The 21606-nt window shown below is 37.6% G+C and overlaps 1 protein-coding gene across 7 annotated transcripts in view; it reads right to left on the bottom strand.

The window, feature by feature from the left end:
- Positions 1-892: 892 nt before the first annotated feature.
- Positions 893-21606, bottom strand: part of LOC135211014 (protein spaetzle 5-like) — a 956827-nt gene continuing 936113 nt past the window's right edge. For 5 of the 7 annotated variants that reach the window (XM_064244030.1, XM_064244031.1, XM_064244032.1 and 2 more), the window contains 5 exons: positions 15945-16111; positions 10766-10858; positions 9354-9698; positions 8012-8194; positions 893-7079 (listed from right to left, as the gene is read on the bottom strand). In XM_064244030.1, coding sequence (XP_064100100.1) covers positions 6905-7079; positions 8012-8194; positions 9354-9698; positions 10766-10858; positions 15945-16111 — 963 coding nt within the window. In that variant the 3' untranslated portion in view covers positions 893-6904. The remainder of the gene's footprint in view (positions 7080-8011; positions 8195-9353; positions 9699-10765; positions 10859-15944; positions 16112-21606) is intronic. The other 2 variants (XM_064244036.1, XM_064244035.1) reach the window with 2 other exon arrangements.

Genomic DNA, 21606 nt, shown 5'->3' with positions numbered 1-21606 from the left:
CATTCAGAGGTCTTTGATGTGTATGTGTAGTACTTCCTTCAGTTCCATAGAGATAACAATGCCATAGAGAAAGGATGTCTCAGTCCACCAAGTATTTACCTCATGATTTTGCGTCGGTTTAAAGAAAAATACAGAAGTCTGCCATGTCTGTGGGAAATACGAAGCGCAGATTATCTCAACAAAGTAAAAAGACTGGCAGCTTATGAGCAATTAGTTGAATTGTGTAAGAAAATGGATCAAGATGCAAACATAGATTATGTGAAAGCAAAAATTGCTACATTTAGAGGTCATTCGCAAATAATGTCTGAAATCACCTAGGTTATTTTCCTGCAGTTCCTTTAACAAAGACATTTGTGAAAACATCTCCCATGAACATATGATAGAAATGTTGCTAAATTATCCAATGTCGAGCCTTGCTTGTGTCGTCGCCTCCACAACCAAGATACATTGATAGCAAGAGCCTGTGTCATGGTGTCGATTTATCTGTAAGTAACTGCAATCCTAGGCTCTGTGTCCAAAACCTTTCATTAATTGGTAACAGAGTACCAAACTGTAGTATTTTCGTAATTTCATGACTCCAAATAACCAGATAATTGTAAACTTTCCGGTGAACCTATTTGTAAGCCGCATGCCCGACTGCATGGTCTGTTCCGTGTTGTGTTAAATTTTGCGGGTTTATTTTTGTAGTAAAATTGTAAAACCCAGCCTTATTTTGCTGGACCTCCTATAACAATTCGACGCTTGCAGGTTTTGCCCTGCAGACCAGACCATCCTAGTTCCATACCATTCAGGGACATAGACTCCACCCCAGTCGGAGGCAAAATATCCGATGAATAGCCTAACCTCTCGGCACAGTCAACAAACCCTAAGCGAAGGTCAAGTGAGACGGTCATGATTTTTGTTAATTTTATTAAAAAATAACCAACCTTTACTTTAATAGACAACTGCTGTGACACTAAATTAAATGAAAGTCAAATGGTTCATACTAATGCATTCAAAGGTAAAGGGAATTGACTCGTGAAAAACTTCGTAAGATCGACATGACAAAAAAGTAAATTACACTAATAGTTTCACTATTGTTAGGCAAATACTATTGATGAAAACAAGCCCTGTCTGATACAAACAAGCTAATGAGAAATCTTTACATAACAGCTCGTGGGATTCAGCAGCTCCACACAAATATATTACACAGTTACTGAAACACAAAGGAAACCGGTTGCACTGCTGTCTGACTTTTTCTTCCCTTGCTAAATCGAGAACGTAGGTGAAGATTTTGTCGGGAAAAATGGAGCTCACATTTTTTGCGACAACCACTTAAAAAATTATGACTTAATGGCAAATATTTGCCTATACAATTATTCTTCTGTTAAAGCCAAGATTTTGTTCCTAGGCCTAGGTGTGTTAGATTTCTTTACTTACTATAAATACAGAACATTTAGCATTCACATCTCTATATTAACAATTTCTGGCCAGAAAGTATATAAAGTTATCTATACATTCTTACACTTCAAGTTACCTTATGAATGAATAAATCATATACCAAAAGCGAGCAGGACTTGTAAGAAAATAAGATTTTAAGCCGGTCAAAAAAACAAGTGGCCCATAGGTTTTGACATTAATACCAATAGATATTTCGATTAATAGGCCTCTTCTCCATATCATCAAATTCTTCATCGTCTTTTATTCCTCAAAGATCAGGTAATCTCTACAAATAAATTCTTTAGTAACAACGATTAAATCTCAGAAGGCTTAGATGATTTTTTTAAGCCTATAAATAATTTTGCAACATTATAGGCAGCTTGAACACAGCCTAAACTTCAACATACAAAGAATGTAATTAATTCTTATTCCAATTTTGAAACTGTTGCGATGACTTTTGAGCTTATTAGCTCTGCTGTTAAAATGCTGCAGAGATAGTAACATTGACCAGACCGAGGAGCATGTTAAGTGCGTTGTTGTTGACGGCATTACTAACATTATCACACCGTGCCTTGAGATAAGCAAAAAAAAGAGAAAATAATAATAATAATAATTATTATTATTATTATTATTATAAAAATTAAAATAAATAAATAAAAAATAAAAAGAAAAAACAACAAATTACAAATAAAAACCTGCTCAAATCACAGAGATTACGAATTATACCAATGCATAAAAGTGCTAGCTGTGAATTCGCAAACTTGTCGACATGTAGGACATTAGAAATTAATAAAAAAAAAAAAAAAAAATTAACACTATTTGGCGACGCTGAGTCTGAATTTTTGGACGAGCCAAAAAGAATCATGTCGCGTCAGATCTAAGTATAGCTGCGCAATGATTGATAGCCTTCTGATTTAAGCAAAAGAGGAATTGTCAAGTGTACACTAAACGAGCGCAGATTTGGGAGAAGCTACCATTCCTGATTTGCACCAAAAATAGTTGCTTTTATATTTAAATTGCATTTATAATTTTCATCTGAAGCATGAATTCTCGGAGCCACAGATCTTAGCTGGGTATAGATCTTTTGGAAAGGACTAGTATGGCTCAGTCACAGGATTCAAAAGCTTCATTCGTTATTTGTCTAGTCTGTAATGCAAAGCACAGCGAGTGGCTAAATTCAAATTCCACAGATCAAAATGGCCGGTATGCTCTTAGAGTTCTGTGTATCCTCCGATTTTGTCCGGCTAATTGAGGAACCCAAGCACATTTCTGGTAATAGATTAGACCTCATATTCACAGATGTACAAGCTATTGTGAAGTCCACGGTCTTTGAATATATATGCACTTTTGATCACTGGCCAATTGAGATGGACATACCTGTCAATCAGTACACATATTCCTAATGCCATCATTGGAAAAAAGGTCTGGCTGAAATCTAGAGCTAATTGGGATCGCATTATAGAAGCGTGTTAGGCACTTGATATTTCAGATACTATATTAGATCCTGAGCCCAAGAAGAAATTAAATGAAAGAGCGATGGCTATTTTAATAAGATATGTCCCTAGAAAAAGGTCATCAAATTTAGACAAATGAGCAGCCATGGTTTGATGATACATGTAGACGAGCCTACCATGACAAACAGAACAAAATTCGAATGCAAATTGCACCGTTGAGTCTCACCATGCTGCAAATAGAACTAACCATACAACCGGGAGAAATTACAATAATTCCCTACAGAGAAAACTTGAAGGAAGGAATTACTCAACCTCACCTGTGGTGGACTAAATTGGCATCATCTATCTTTGGGTTCACCTCGTCTTCCATTCCACCACTGCTAAAAGAAGATGGTAGATTGGTTTATGACCCAAGGGAAAAGGGTGAATTATTCATCAAGCTTTTAAAGCTAAGCGCTCAACTAAGAATGTTCCTCTCCCTGATACTTGTCATTCTGCAACTATTCCAACAAAATTGGCATTTCGCTCCAGGGATGTTAAAACAATTCTGGATAATCTTGATAGCTGGGGTGGAGAAGATCCTGATGGTTTCTTCCTCTTGTTTTTTTAATGTTTTAATAAGATTAGTAGATTCTACAGATTTTTTTTGTCGGCATAGTATCTTTGCAGATGAGCGGAACTTAGTAATACAGTGCCTGTTCCAAAGATTGGCATAACTGCAGACTGCAGTAACTACAATCCAATCTATGTATTCTCCCTGAGCTATCCAAAGTTCCTGAAAAACTTATTTTTATGCCACTGTACAAGTATGTGGAATCTAAAGGGCTGTTAACTGATAGTCAATATGCACATAGAAAGCAGTTAGGTACCTGCGAGGCTCTTTTAGACTTTACATGCCATTTGCAAGAGAACTTTAATAAGGGTTTTGAGCAGAAAGTAGTTCAAATTTAATGCTGCTTTTGATGTAATAAAATCCCAAGGTACTTATTTATTAAGTTCAGAATCTTGGAGTGGGTAGATATGTCTTAGTATTACATCAAGATTTCCTTTCAGGTAGGCCACAGCGAGTTGTTGTGGACGGGATCTTGAGTGAACCAAGACCTATTGTGTCTGAATGTTCCACATGGTAGTGTTCTTGGTCCATTGTTATTTTTTGTGTAGACAAGAGATATACTTGTTGGCCTGGAAAACAAGACTGTTTAGTTTGTTGATGATGCAACACTTGTGTGCGTAGTAAAACCTCCAAATATGAGGAATGACATTGCCCTCAGCCTAAATTGGGACATGGACATGAGGCTGAACTCGAGTAAAATGAAGACACTATTAATCAGCAGATCTTGTACATATTTTCCACCCCATCTTCCCCTTCAGGTGAATGGAAGCTGAATGAGTCTGAAGCTTTAACTATTCTAGGTGTAAGTTTTGATTCACATCTGACTTTTGAAAAAATATCTAAAGAAAGTTTCAACAAATGTCGCATAAAAGTTACGTATTGTTCGTAAGGCCTCATATATTCACAACAGTGATAAAATCAATGCAACCTGTGTTAGGTCATTTGTGCTTCCTTTGTTAGAATACTGTTCTCCGGTGTAGATGTCTGTTTCTGCCAGATATTTATCTCTTTTAGATACTGCATCGAGGACGTAGGTTTCTGTTTCCTAATATTAGCAGTTATGACTTGGATCATTAACAGATGGTCTCTTGTTAGTCACTTTTTTATAAGTTGCATTTTAACAGAGATCTATCACATTCACAGTACATCTCTGATCCCCTTTACCTGCCGAGAGCAACCAGGTTCTTTATTCCTCACACTGTTGGCCTGTGGTACAGCCTCCGCCTCTGAGTTAATGAGGGTTCCAACATGATCAGACCTTATACTCTAGCATGCAAATTTGCTGTGATACCATCTAAGAATATCCTTTCCGAACCATAAATCCGAATTAATCTTAATGTTACTCGGTATCCACACCACTTCTCTATATCCCAAATTCTTTTCTAACTCTGAAGGCTGAATGAGAGCAGTTATGAAATTTATCTAGCTCAACCTGAGTACTAGTAGAAAAGAAGGCTTTCGTAACACAACGCGAAGTCTGTTAGGAACATACTATGTATGTACACACACATTCTAAGATGTAACAAGGCTAAATAGTGCAATCAAACACATAATTGAGATGATTATTTGATTTATTTGTGTTAGTTATATTATCATATTTTGTTCTACGCTGATGTGCTAACGACACTTGCATTATTATAGGCAGTGAGCTGATCCATGAAAAGCACTGCAATGAAAGTTCAAATAATCATGACAAAATACGCGATGGTAATCATAAATTAAGGCAGGTATCAAGATATAAATAAAAAGATCAACCAACTTAATTATAAGCAAGTCAGAATTAAAGTTCTTAAGGTAAAAAATTTGAATTCTTTGGAGAGTTGTCTAAAAAGACTGCAATATATAAAGACTTGATTAATCAATCATCTTCAAAAGACACCTATCAAACCAGCTGAAGTGGATCTTTCAAAGAAATGCTAAAATCGATTATACAACATGGAAAATACATGTTTGCTGTTGCTGCAAATTTCTACTTCAAGAAGGGACTACAGACACTGAATACTTAGTCTATACAACAGTAAACATGGACAAAACTCTAAACTGCTAAAAGTGAATATATAGGCCTAATTTCGGCAAAAATACCCAGTTCTTAGAGCCTCTTTATGTGCTAACACTCACTAGTACAAAAGCGTCTTTTGCGGAGGACCACGTTTTCACTTGCTCTCTCTAATTCTCATGAAGAGAACCCCACAAAATTTACCTGCGGAATTTCGGCGCCATAAAACCAGTAAGCATACAAAGAGCACATCCGAACTAACGCATAAGTTACAGCCTGGCTCTACATCTGGATCCATCTCAAATTCTGATCGCCTCTCTTTCCTTGAACCATTATTTACCTGTTCGCAAAAAATGACTGAACTATACTCAGCAACATTCTGCGCCCTCTTATCACCATTTCTTGAAAAAATAAACACTCTGGATACGCATCCTGATCCACCCCAAAATCTAATCAACTTTCTTTGATACATGACACTTCTCCATAAAAATGTCGTAGAAAGACATCATCAACATTATGAGATAATGATGTCAGCATCATCAGAAGCTAACTCAAAAGACAAACCACCTTACATCCACATTCTTATCCAGACGAACATACAGTAAGCTCTTCCTTGACCCACAGCCCGCCCCCTCGACAAAATGTTACTGAAATCCAGCAACAACTTTAAGAGACTCCTAGCTAACAATCATGCAAGACTGAAACTGCTGCTAATACATAACCGAACCGCCGTCCATCTCTGTGGACAGAGCAAATGCAATAATGAAATGTTTGGTTGGGAGATCTAAACAGAGTGAGACTGCAAGCGGAAACAAGTCCGTCCGTCAATACCAGAGATGCCTTTTCTCTTTACCCATATAACGTCTTTGTTATTCCGTCTCCATTTCCATCCAAAAGTCCCGGAGCGAAAATCTCCTCTAGTTTTATTTTGGAAACCTAAAATATGTAACGAATCAGAGTACATACTTCTTTGCGTTGATACATCAACTAGTCTGATTATTTCAAAGGGAAATGAAACTTAAATCGCAAATTCAAAATACAACCAAAATGTGCTATTATTTTACTCTTCAAATTAATCTTTTGCGATCTGAAAAGCTACGTTGTAACCCTCTAGAAACTGCTGCTAATTTGTGGACCTCAGTTCTTCCATGATGAATCACCATGGGTAAAAAATTCTTTCTTCCTATTCATTTAAAACTGATATACGTACACATTTTACTCTCGTGCTCTCTCTTTCGAACATGTAAATACACAAACACTCCAAAGTTTAATAAAAGGAAAAAAGAATCATTACCACAATCGTAAAAACTTTGATCCACAGCAACTTTATTCGATTACAACTTTAAAATAAATAGGAGAGCTTCACGGGAATGAATGGATATCCAGGGAGAATCTTCTCCAGAGTATCTGTCAGTCGCTATTTTACCCTCCACTCGGGTTCAGCTTACAGACACAGCAAGATGGGAACCAGAAGGTATCGGTTGCTAGTCGACTGCCAGATCCATCTAGAGCAATGAGCCGCTTCTGGACATACTGCTGCTGACAGACTGCTGTGAATCCATCCGGTACATTACAAGAGCCAGTGCAGGTGTTTGTGCTGGAAACAAAACAGGGAAATTAGCGAAGAATGTTGCTTTACTAACCATTCCAGAATGTAGTATGTTACCACCCACACGACCACTTTGTAGAAGCAGACATTGAGGGCCATGCAAGTACATTACAAACTTCTTCAGATTAAACTGTCCTTTTGAGGAAAAGGAAAATTAATAACGGCAAATGAATAATAAATAATATACATAGGTATACAAGTAAAGCATGGCAATGGTACAATGTGCCTTAAAAATTACTTAAAACTTACGAGATTCGGTATCAGTTTCATTTAGAGAAAAACTGGTAACATGATGCAAATAAGAATAAAATCAAATGTTGTTTTTGTGTCTGAATTATTTGATGACACCAAATGCGGAAATGCTAAATTTTATCTATTTTAAATCTTACTTCTATACATTTCCGGAAGGAAAATCTCTTCAATCTTTTGTAAGCCTGGCAGCAGAGACACTTCTGCAAAAAATAGTGAAAACGTTAACTAAAACCACTTGCAAGTCAAGAAAAAAACCCATTTCATGTACGGAGAATGTGCATGTCCGGTGGTGCAACTTTTAAGTATATTTTTGGTATACTTAATATATTGTCCCTATTCAAGCCTTCTATAATTTACTTTCGATATGGTCGCTGTGTCAACGTTGAGATATTTCCTAGTCCTTTTCAGAATTCGAAGATTATCCGTGTAACCAAGAAATATTATTCCAAACTGCAAAGGAAATACCAAAGTGAGTTAAGTAACACGGAATAAATTCCACACTATAATCAATTGCTGTTCTCCACCCTCGAGAGCGGCATCAGTGGAACTGCTTGACGTAGGTGGACATTCCTGCAGCCTGGTCCGAAAAATTAATCACACAAAATAGATAAAGGTAAAAAAAAAAAGGCTAGATATAATTCAGCAATAAAAATGAAGTATACACTAACATGCATTTCTTGCTCTCCACAAGCTGAGTATATTCGCTGGATACCTCGTTGACATTGACCAAAAACATCCAGTCGCCCTTGTTATTCAGAGCTGCGCGGGGCATGATGTATTCAGACTCATACGGACAAAGGTCCGTAGTCGTCTGGCGCTTTTGGCGTCGAAGGCTGCCTGATCTTACGATCCTGAAAGAAGAGGATTTGAGAGGGATATGCACATCAATGGAGAAGGGAGGAATTCCCAGGGTTGCGACAATGGCATGCCGAGTGTTGAACACATTTTAGCTTGATTTCACAATTTGAGCTTTCTTTCATAATGGCAATACACTTTGCGTACTTCAGTATAGTTAAGTTTGCAAAAGAATTGAGCTGTATTCAAATTCCTCTCTTAGTCTTATGCAGTGTTCATATTTCACAAACGGGAAAATATGGTAACAAATGAAAGGTTAAGGTTTCTTGGTAGAATTTAGTTACTTAAGCCGCCATATGGTGCATTTCATAATAAGGAAATAAATTTGCAAAGGACGTTCAACGATGAACATTACGGTAAAATAAATACTTCCATTCAATATTTGATATGCTATTTGATATCTAAAAAACTAAAACCATGGACAGCAACATTAAAATAAGGTTCACATAAGTATCAAGAATAATCCCAGTGGGAAGGAGTTTCTTCCAATGTTCATGAGATGAACAGGGGAATAAGGAAGGTTATACCATTACCAACAAGTCGAGAAGTTGTTTTAAAATGCTCTGAAATCATAGAAGACAAAACTTCTCATTATCTGAACATTGGCTGATACCAAATTAAGTCCCCCAATACCGCCCCCCACAAAATAAAAAAAAAATTAAAAACAAAAACAATATGTCAAGCAGTTAGATCTTGTCAATGGCAACATGAGATTTGAATTCGCAGTTGATTTATAATTTCTCATAAAAATTATGTTGATTAAGTAAGCGATGTCTACTCTACTTTGCTAAACATGTATATTAATAAAAGGAAAGAGGGATCTGCATACTTGATATATTCAAAAAAGTTAAGTAACCATAGATGAAGGAACGATAAACTTTGATCAAATTAATTCAATCATTACTAGAACCACAACCACTTATATATATTAACAACACCTCTAAAATTTGCACCTAACGAATCAAAATAACTAAAACAACAAAAGACAGAACCATCTCCATCTATTACCGTAAGAGAAACCAACACCAACAGCTACGATGAAAACAAGGGACAGAGTGTAAAGACCCACCTTTATTATTGATAAAATAAAACCGCCACCGAAGAGGAAACGAGATACAGGGTGAGGCCCCTCACATAAACAATCATAAAACCTACTTCATCCACCAAGGCTGTGGCTTTGGAGGATACCGGGGAGTGGGAGGGGAATAACGCGTGGGCAAGTAAGAACCATTCGGAGGGGCCTTTGGATAACGAGGATATGGCCCATCGCTGTCGTAGATGGGCGGCGGTGGGCCGTACCCTCGTGATGGTGTGGGCTGATCGTAGAAATGGGACGGCGGCGGGCCGTACTTTGTGGACGGAGGAGGGACGTAGCCCGGCTTCGATGTTGTGGTGTAGTTTTGCCGAGGTGGAAGGTAGCCTGGCGAGGGTTTAGGAGGGCCGTAGCTTTGCTTGGGAGCGTCGTACGAGTACATATTGAGCGGCAGGTTGGGTATGTCCCTGTTCAATAAGACACCATTTAAGGAACACAATCAAATTTGATAACTGGTAACTAAAACGTCTTATTTAGGCTATCACTTAAATATGTCATTGTTCAAAGAGACAACATTAGTAGTACACAAAAATAATGTGATATTTGGTTTTAAAAGTCTTACACAGATCATCACCATGTTGATCATTGAACAGCACCGCCAAAAAAAAAAAGTTAATTCAATTTAGTCATGTTCCAAAATCAGAAGTATCTGCCGAAAAGGTATTTCACAATGAAACAAGGGAAACCTCCCTTCTGACAATGTACAGTAAAATATTATCTTGTTGAGTTTTACCCTGAAAGTGTTGTAAAACTAACCGCAATCTACCTAGTACTCCAGATGAACCCATTCAATTGTATCCTGTACTCAACTTCTGATCTCTCACAAATTGATGATATCCCTAAAGTGATTTCAATCTTAACTTTCAATGGTTTCGATCTCCAATTCAAGTGGTACTTTACATTACAGTATTTCAAACAAATAGACAAGCCCAAAAATATTTGTGCCTCCTAAAAAAAGAAGACAAAGATCATATATACCTTGCTAAAAATAATAAACGGTGACCCAGAGAGTTTATGAAAATTTAAACACTTTTCTAATATAATGTTTCCCATAAAACCTATACCCTATATACACTTGCTCACAACTTTTTAATGCGCAATTGATTTTTATACTACCTTACCTTAACTTTATATAAAATCTCTTCATCACTATACTTGTAAGTTATGAATCTAGTATTGTCTTATTGCCAGGTCCATCCTCCAGTACTCAACTTATTGCTCGAGTTCTAAAAGTAGGAATTCAGTGATCTGTCAATTGAAATGTTCAGTTTCTGCTTGTATTACATACTCCTTTGAGTGTTTTTTTAACACTTGCTTGAAAAGATTGCCCGGTTTTTGGTTGCATTTTGCACCTTCCTCTATGTACATCAGAAATCTGCATGTGATGCTAACTATTATAAAAAGGTAGATGGAACCTGATCTGTAAAAAATAATATGTATAAAACACGTACATCTACACAAAATAGTGTTTTACCTGGCCTCAAAAGTGTACGAATCTCTAGTTTCATCGGTAAGGAGGGAATCCAAATCGTACATCTTATTCTCCAGCAGGTACACGATGCGCTCTCTGAAAATAAAATTATCATTTGAGGGTTTACAAGTACTAAAGAGCATTCATTTCTGTGCTGAGAAAGGGACTGGCACTCTGCCAGTCGAGCATTCGTTGACAATGAAGAGCAAGATGAAAAAATACATTGCAAGGCAAGACTTTGACTCGTTCTTAACATAAGAATTGAAAACATTTTGCAGATAATTACTCTTTTTAGGTTATATAACTTAAATACCATATGGTGATGAAAGTATTCTTCCTTTTTAGAGGAGAGAGAGAGAGAGAGAGAGAGAGAGAGAGAGAGAGAGAGAGAGAGAGAGAGAGAGAGAGAGAGAGATCCGTCATTAAGGAGACAGAGGGCGTCATGAAGAATTATTTTCGGGAATACTGATGGAATAAAAATAAACTGGCGCCTGCAATCGGGATCAAAACCTGACAGCGTGAGATAATGAAATCTCATTGAGTGAGAAAAGTGCATCGTATTTACTTGCTGGAACTCTAGTTATTCTGTATCTTTCATCTAATCAAAATAATATCCTTATCATAAATGTAGATAAAATAATTATGAGCTGAATTTTCAGAAAAAATACAATCAACTTGTCAACAGAATTAAGGTATTAGTTTAACGTATAAAACTGAGGCTTAAAATCTTTTTCACAATAATATTCACATATATAAGTTTAAATACTTTGGAAAAATAATTCATAAATTGACATATGGCAACACTGCCAATAATGTCAAAAGTTAACATATCTACCAGTTACTACAGTACATAAATGGTGCTCAAATGACAAATTTGAGCAGTAATTTGTATTTCTTCTAAGAATACAAACTGTAGCATTTCATATGAGGAGTTATCATCACAAATCTGCACAGACGGTCGTGGACCAACTGAGGTAACAAAAGAATAACGCAGGTAGTACTGCTCGGCCTACATATGCCATAGCATGTTCTGGCCCAACTGAATGTATATGTTCTCGTAGATAGATTACCTTCGAAGCTGGGTGACTGGTGACTGAAGTGTGTTTGTTCCTGTATGAAAAGCTAAGGGTACCAACTACACAAGATGGTCCAATTTTTTTAGTATACATTTGTCAAAGATTGCCGAAAAGTGGCCATCTACTTTGCTATTCTTCTAGAAAACCACCTTTCACAGGAGTTGCTGGATAGCCTCCATCTGTGTAGGTGAAGGGAGTGTGCTGCCCTATAGTACCGCCAGATGTGTGGTTGTACTAGCAACACAGGCTATTGGGGGAGCTTTTTTGGTAAATCCATCAGTAATGGCAGCAGATCTGCATACCACTACATAGGACATGGGACATGAAGACCCTGTTCATCACCCTCTGTAACTGGCTAAATGGAGTGATGATGAAGAAAGACGAACACCTTCACGTTGCCTCATAGGTGCTGGAAGGCATCCTGCAGTACTGCCTTTAGGTCTGATACTGTTGAGCAAAAGATCAACAATTGTCTCACTCCTCAAATAAACTATCTACCACCTCCTAATTTATGGCCCATTCTGTCCCCCTATCTGGTCCATTCTACTCAGCTGTTCTGCCACTACATTTTTTCTTCTCTGGGATGTACCTGGCTGCTAAGTTCAGCTGACCAGTCAAGCAACTTCATTGCCATCAGATACTTTGGGGGGAGATGGTTCCCCCGTGTTTGTTAATGTTTATCCTTATTGAGGCCAGGAAAGCTCTGATGGACAATGCATTCAATAACATTCCCAAAATTTTATTTCCTGTTTTGGTACCTGGTTCCATTTTTTCCAGTTAACCATTATCCCCAGCTCAAGGCACAGATTTTGTAACTTCTTGTCTTTCTACAGCTTCTTCTCTGATAAAGCAAGGATTGGGCAGTTCTCCAAGTAACTCCTTTGTCTTCGTAACTCCTTTGTCTTCGTAACTCCTTTGTCTTCCTCCTTGGGAATGGGTCCAGGTCAACACTAGTTCAAATATCTTGCGAATACCTGTGGAACCTTCACCACTGCAAAGCAGAGGGCCTTGAACTGGTAGGTTGTCTGAAGGCAGATGAATATAGGGAACTTCCTGGAATTGTGGTGAATGGAAATGTAGAGGTAGGCATCCAGGAGTTCTCCCGAGATTAAGTAGTCTCCCTGTCTGACAGAATTTAACACTGACTAGGATATTTCCATTGGGAGTGTGGTCTGCAGTATATACCCATTCAGTTTCATGAGGTCTATTTCTGGGCTTCATCTTCCTGGTACCTTTTCCACCGGGAAGATCACCCAGAGTAGGTGACAAATGCAAGAGCCTGGTGACACTGACCTCAGTATCTAGACTGCCCCTAGTGCAACATCCCTAGCAACTCTGCTTGGTGGGTGTCATCCTTAATGGAACCAATTCCATACACTAGGAATGACACTAACTCCCATGGGATTCAGTGTTTGCTTCTTTTGAAAGGGTGTTTGTATCCACCCCTCAAGTCTTATAACAGAAAGATCTCTTCACCATAGCAGATCACGGGGCATTGATGTCGTCTGTCTGTGGGGACCACTATCTTTACCTCCTAGAAGGCCCCTGGTTACATACCCAACCATGAGGCAGAATGTAAGGCTCTCAAGGCCATCAGCTCCAAGTTGTTTGCCTCACTGTGGTTGAACCAGAGGCCTTGCTGCTTGAATTGCTCCAGCGGGATTGTGTCCCCAACTTGCAGAAGGCTGCATCTTGGAAGACAAGGGCTCTGTGGACTTTCTCTGGGACATAGTACTTGCTCTGTCTTGGTAGAAGGGGGGGAGCTGAGTCTCCAACCAGCTCATTGCCTGAGACCAGTTCTCAAAAGCTGGGACCAGGGCAACTTTGCTGCCTGCTTTACCTCCAGTGTGGTATCTGCCACTTGCTCTAGCCACAAGAATGATTGTGGTGTTGAAGAAGAGGCTGAAACCCTGAATATGCCAGATTAATATTATGACCTCTTGAAAGCTCTGTCCCAACTGTGGGGTTGTCATCTTGGCCTGCATCATCTTTTCCTGGTCTGAGGGTTCTTAATCTTGCTCTGCTCCATCCACCACTGCTGAAATGAACCGAGTTGCTCCAATGTGTACAGCAAGAACATTTCCAATGGAGTACAGGAATGTGCATTGGGGTGAGGCAGAAGGGAGAGGACCTGGAAGGACATGTTATGTGCTCTGAGATGAGTCTACAACCAGGAAGTGGAGAATGTCCATCCCTCCATAGAGTTCCTGTAGCCATAGGGGGATTTCTTACTTCCTCTACTGTTATAGTTGCCCTTATCTTGAGTAGGTGTCCAGTCCCTTTTCTTCCATGACGTCGATGACTCTTGGAGTGCTTATCCTTTTCATTCCTCCACCTGCCTTCACGTATGCATGAAATGAGAGGTCTTCCTGTGCCACCTACCCATGTAGCCACTCTGCTTGGAGTGCTTATCCTTTTCATTCCTCCACCTGCCTTCACCTATGCATGAAATGAGAGGTCTTCCTGTGCCACCTACCCATGTAGCCACTCTGCTTGGAGTGCTTATTCTTTTCGTTCCTCCACCTGCCTTCACCAATGCATGAAATGAAAGGACCTCCTGTGCCACCTACCCATGTAGCCACTCTGCCCACAAAATGGATGAATCACTGGATGATGAGGAGAAGGAGAATGATAACTCATTGTACTCTTCTCTCTTGATGATGAGTGCTCCCATTTTGACTAGCTGCCTCTCTCTCTCTCTCCACTGTTAGGTACGTGGAGATGGGGGGGGGGGGGGGGGAGACTGGGGAATTGGTTAATGATTGTGACTTCTTAGTAGGCATGAGGTCATCTACCTCCTAAGCCCTATCTGGTGCTGAGGTGGGGGAGGGGGCTAGAAGGGATCCTACTCACTCCCTCGGTGGTGGGAAGATAGATGAGGTCAGGGAGGGGTTGTTGTTAACCGAAAGGTCCACCAAAGCTTCATGAGCCTTTCTCAAATCAAGCAGTAATTTTTTAATTCTGTCCATAGACTTACTTAGGTCCCTCTTTATTGCAACTGATCAAGGTTTCTTGAGCAGTTCTCCTGCAGGAACTGATGGGGGCATAAGAGATTAGGGAGGGGAAGGGGTTGAGGAGAAGAGTCAACATAGGTTCCTGTGTGAAATCCCTTGCACATTTAGTCTACAGAAAATACACTGAATGTGGATCAACCACCGCACAAAACATAAACTTTATGCAGGTCCTGTCCTTCCCTACACAACAATGAAAATGGATTTCATCTCCAGTCTTACAACACTGAAAACAAAAGGGGTCATACTCCAATCTTACAACACTGAGAACAAAGGGGGTCTAGTATGTGTTATACTCACTACACTGAATTCCCAACAATTTTTCACTATAGGGCTGTGGTATACACAGTAACACTCAACTCACTATCTCATGTTGTGTACTGATAATCTTGTTAAACCATGCAACTCATGTCACAATAGGTCCACACAAAGGATACCAGGATACGTGTATCATGCACTCATTACAATATGTCTGAATGCAACTGTGGCTGGAATCTCAATGGCATAGGTAGGTAGGCTGAGCAGGATTGGGCATCATGCCCTAGGCCTACCAGCATTATTCTGTTGTTTTTTCAGTCAATACAAGGCCTTCTACACAAATGTGAAAGGTTAATTCCACATATTAAAAGTTATGGTTTGTACACCTATAAGAAAAACTCAAGATATAAAATAATGGTAGAAATAAAACGAATGAAAGTGTTCATACCACAAACTAATAGAACAGGGTCAAGTCCTAAACAGAATAAAAAACAACTCTGGACACATCCTAATATAGTCATGAACTATAAGGGCTTATTTTAAAAGCAACTAACCATCAAAATAACAAACCAAGTTACCCAAAAACAGGCATTAATTTTTCATATAAATAAATCACTGCAGAGAATAAAAAGGGATGGAGAAAATAATAACACCAAAAACCCTAATTCATTGGCAGAAAGATAAAGAATTCATAGGGGCAAAGATCACAGACAATACCAGAGATTTATGGAAGTAGATGACAACACTAATACCACCTCCAACTCGCCTCAGTCATTTTTGTAATGTAAGGTCGAGTAAACATTAATTTAACTCTTTTCTTTTCATCTATCAACTTACTTGGGGTATTTCTTGGGTTCTGTACAGTAGGTGTCCCTTGGGTCCTTGACACAATTAGGGGTATTTCCAGGCATGGCTGGGGTGAACATGGCACTGGGATAGGCAGGTCCAACTTCCGATGGTAGCAACCCCATCACCCAAAAACTCACCCCCAACACCACGTGCCACTGAGGAAAAAGCAAAATAACTTATTAGAAACACTACTAGAGGAAATCAGACATACTGACACAAAGAATATAGCAGTAAAATAATCTGCTGACATGACTGAGGAGCTTGATAAATTTTTAATTTAACACGAAAAAAGTGAGGCAATTATCTTTGGTCATACTGAAGTGCAATTGATGATGATGAACAATATGATTTTTTAATTATAAAGCATGCAATAAATTATCAGTGTCATTGAAAGTAAGGTAACAAGTAACAAGTCATAACCTTATGTAAACATTCTTTCGTTTACATAAACGAAGGATGGCAGTCACAAACCTACTTAAACATTATACAGGATTAATATGTAGAATTCACGTTGTCCTGTCTCACTAATTACAACTCGGATGGTAATATGCAATTCTGATGTTTAAATGCTTAATAGGGAGGAACAAAGCAACGTACTGTTTAAAAATATACGATACAAAATAGAATCGGCAACTTTCTAAATGCAAATACCAGTTCAGTCCATTTCGGAGGTATTGTCTTTATATTGGCGCCTCCTGAACTCCTTAGTCCTCGTTTCTGATCTATTTCAATTTCTTGACTAATGTCTCTCTCGTTCTCTTTATTACCACTTTCTTCTCTTCTATTCTATCTTCTCTAAACAAGAAGCTTCCTACAATATTTTCATCACTTTCTTATATGGTTGCTGAAGTTCTTTAGTTTTTAGCCTAATCACTTGGGTCTTGGCATTTCAGTATGGAGTGAATAAGATCTGCTACCCTACAGAACGTGCATGCAGTATGTCCCACATGTTTTTTCGTATCATCCGGGGCAAAGCACTTGGCTCTAGTTCAGCAGAGAGTAATTGATACGGGCCTATTATCAAAAACTCTCCCTTTTGTTTCAGTTTTCCATTCACTGTAGATTTCTCAGCTGTTCTTACCGTTAGCCTCTTCTTCCCATTTCTTCCGTTTTCATTTACATCCTCTTTATTAATCCTCATGATCAGTCTTTCATCTATTTACTACCTCTCCCACTTAATTACTAAATACACCCATCCATTCATTGGCACTGGCCTCTTTCTTTTCCCATAACATTGACTTGTAAATGGCTTCACTACAGTACAACACCCACTGTTAGTACGTACATTATAACTTGACCGGGGCTCTGATGCGCTTTGGCATGCAATATACTTAGGACTATCTGATTTTCATCACGTTCAAGCAGTCTAACCAGGTATCTTCATACATGTCTCAGCGAAAGTAGGTTAAAGGTTACTCAGCAACCTGTTAAGTGTTAGTGATAGGATCCTGGCAATGTTGCACATACGTGTGAGGATTTCCATTATTTTCATTTTTAGCCACTGGATAGTTCAATTAATCTTGACAACATTATTATTATTTTGAAAGTAGAACTTGGATGTAGCAATTGCAAAGCTTGTATCAAACTTTCTCGAAGAAATATTTCAAAATTTGAGTTCTCTTGTAAAACCATTAATATACATAGAGAAAGTCAGAAACCACTTATATATGTTCACCGAAGAAGATTCCATAAAAAATGCCAATGCTATGGCATCCTACAACTATTTTACCACTTTTTAATACCTAAAATCATTTATCTTCATCATTTAATACGATCTAGCTCTATTTTCGGGCAACCAGCATCATGCCGTATAACGGGTTGTTAAAGAAAAAACACATTGTTAACGGTGAGGTAACGAATACATGTTACCACTTTCGTAATTCTAACATTTGAGTCTTACCAAAAAAAAAAAAAAAAAAAATTATTAAAAGAACAATGAGTTATGGTTTAGGAAATAGATCAAGGCCGATGGCTAATTGACATTGCTACATGAGATTCAACTTGACTTAAAATTCGTTAAAAAACTTCAAGCACCAAATGACTCATGGAACTCAAGGCCATTCGATAATAAGTCTTGGGGAGAAAGATGTGAAGAGAACAAAATAAATAATATTATATATAACATAGATAGATATATACATTATATATTATATATATATAATATATATTATAAATATATATATAGATATATATATATATCTATACATAATATACATATGCCTATCCTGCATAGGATAGGCATATTTTGGGCAAGGTTTCATACTAATTATGGGGCACAAAATGAAAATATTGCACTGGGGTGATTCTTGTTAAAACATAAGACAAAATCATCTGGAAATCGAAGCCACTAATGCTAAAGATACGTAAATATATATATATATATATATATATATATATATATATGTGTATATATATAATTGCATGCATATAGTATGACTTATATATATATGTATATATATATATGTATATATATATATATATATATATTGATAATATATATATTATCTATACATATATATATAAATATAGAGAGAGAGAGAGAGAGCGAGAGAGAGAGAGGGAGGAGGAAGAGGAGAGAGCGAGAGAAGAGAGTCAAAGGGAAGGCCTCCAACATAAACCAGCAGGAAACTATGACCCTTTTCCTGTTGGTTTATGTTCGGGCTTCCTTTGCTGCTCGAAGATCTCCTAACGTATGTATATACAGTGTGTGCATATATGTATATTTATATATATATATTATATATATCTATATATATATATATATATATATGTATGTGTGTGTATGTATGTATGTATGTATGAATGAATGAATAAATGAATGAATGTATACGCATATATATACATAATAGTAACAAAGATAATAATATAAAGGAATATTTATTCATAACAATAATAAAGAAAAATCTCGTGTGTACCACCATCCATATATACTATGTCTACATAGAGAATGCAGAGTTTTCCTTTCTGAGAAAGAAAAAATGAACTCTGTACAGTTCCCGATGCCATTTTTTTTTCCAAATGTCCACTACATATCGCCATAAATCGGAATGCATCTATGTCAAGCCTTCTAAAAAGTCGGATCCTTGAAGATGGAATAGTTTGGTCACTTCAGTGAAGGTTTATGTTGCCAATTTCACTAAGTCACGTCGCAACTGCATTATTTTATCAACGAATCTTAAAATTGATGATTAATTTCGGATCACCAAGGAGCTAAATTTCTGTTATAAAAGGTTTTCAAAATTTTGGTATAACTGCATCAAAATTTTTTCAAGAATACTCGTATGAATACTAAGTGATTGGGTTCATCAGTGGCACCATTCAGTCCCGTATCGAGATTTCAGTCCAGAAAAAAGTTAAGCGAAGTCAGAAAAATTGCGCCAAAGCATAGCGTTTTGGGGGTAGCACGACAGGCTAAATCCTTCTTGTTATTACTTCATGGACATTTTAGTCATTATATTCTAGAAATAACTGAAAGCCCAATACTGCATCACTAAGCAAGTGCAATTAATCCTGTTTTTATTAGGATCTATTAAATTATTTTTCTATACAACTCAAATGAGCTCTCTCTCTCTCTCTCTCTCTCTCACCCAAATAATAACTGGCAAGTACTCCTCGATACCTTGCTACTGACTGACTCTGACGGAAGACGCGACAGACGTCAATTAAAAATAAAAATAAAACACCACCAAGTAAGGAGGCAACAATCACAAGGGAACAATCGACACACGATTGTCCCATAAAAACTGCTAATCCTTACAACACACACACACACACACACACACACACACACAGATATATATATATATATATATATATATATATATATATATATATATATATATATAGATATATATATACATGTGTGCGTACGCAGAATTTAATACATGCACACATGCACTATCAATTAAAACAGTTTATATCTTAAGAAAAAATTTACCAGATAGGATACGCAACTTGAGCTTCACGTATTAGTTGCACAACGGATCAGTCAAAATCATTACTGATCGAAATAATCAAGTACTCTTTCACATAGGGAAACCTGAAGAAAGTTCGACAGGAATTACAGATCCTTTTCGCCAAAACATGCAAAATAGGACCCAATCATATATTGTAAAAAGTTAATAGTTTGGATAAAGTATGACCATGATTCAAGGACGTAGTCTTAGAAAGAAACACCACCAACAACGATGTTGCAAACTGGAATAGTCTAAATGATGGCCATTCAGTTTGACCTTTCATAACAAGACGGTGTGAATGATTATGAAAGTACATTACAAGTCAAACAGCAAAAAAGTCATAGCTTCGGAATTTCCCTCTTCTCAAGACATTTGAACTTTCAAGGAAATCGGACGTGACTGTGAATAACGCAGTACACTTAGCAAAAGACATTTGTACAAAAACACATACAAATTAGACGTAAACCTCTGGAGGAAAGAGAAAGTAACGAGAATTCAATTTCATACGACAATACCGCTCACCGGAATACAAAGGCCCAGTAGAGTAATTAAACTTAATCTCTGTTGACGTCAAATATCTACAAGGTTAATAATTGAATTCTACCCAACATGGCCCTGTCTATGAATATGGGTGTAAGTGTGCCGTTACAACAGGGTCTGAGTCTCGGATTCGCCGGCCTAGAAAGTTGTGAAGTTGCGAGAGGGTCGGAAGGTTACAGGGGATCTTTTAGGTAGTCGGGTGGGGAGGGATATCGGGGCCGGGTGGGCAGCATATTCAGAGAAAAGCCCCCAGGGAGAAGATGGACTTCTGGACGTTTGTTGCTTTTCCCCGTATTTTCAGTAAATAGTAGTGTTTTCTACAGAAACTATGGGATTTCTCCTACGTTGACGTTTGGAAACCCACACCATTAACAAAGAAATTTTATAGTGATTTAATGAAGTCAATGGTAAAAGCAATTAGACAAATAAAATAAACGGAAGGGCAATATAACAAAAACTACTCCATGGAGGATCCTCTGGTACTTAAAAAGGTTACCGCTTCAAGTTCACACCAGATAAATATGGATTCGAGAGAAGGTGAATTCGAACACAAAACTTGTCTTTGATACAGTACATCGATTCTTCCCTAATTTTACAATTTCATGGACTAAGTAAACTAATGTCTTCTAGTAAATTCTTAAATTAACGTGGTCAACTGATTACTAATAATACTATTGTCTAGAATACTTCTACTTCATTCTACGAAATATTCCCTGCAAATTTTAAGTGAAATATGTAAAAATATTTATATTTGTTATGTAGCTACCTCATTACTGTATGGAATCTGGTTCCATATAATATAATCAGGTTTCCTGTTTCCGTAGTGTGAATAACTTAGGAAATACAGACAGAATATACTGTTTATAAACAGAAAAAAGTTCATTTCTTAAATTTCTTGTTGAAATGCAAGACAACAATACTCTACAGATAATACTTGTTTCTAAATGAGTTATGACAATCAACGGAACATTCATTAATAAAGCCGGGGGATGGGGGGGGTGTGGAGCGCGAATACCACCAACACGGTTTAGGAAAAGAACCATGCTTTTAAATTTGTGGAATCTGTGGATCAAGTTATTCTATCGAGTTCCCAGACAACGGTTTTTTTTTTTTTTTTTTTTTTTTTTTACCGTCATATAATAGAATACCTGCTG

The sequence above is a fragment of the Macrobrachium nipponense genome, chromosome 4 (assembly GCF_015104395.2).
Source record: "Macrobrachium nipponense isolate FS-2020 chromosome 4, ASM1510439v2, whole genome shotgun sequence".
Classification (NCBI taxonomy): domain Eukaryota; kingdom Metazoa; phylum Arthropoda; class Malacostraca; order Decapoda; family Palaemonidae; genus Macrobrachium; species Macrobrachium nipponense.
The sequence above is the reverse complement of the archived record's forward strand: the minus strand, read 5'-3'. Positions and strand labels throughout refer to the sequence as shown.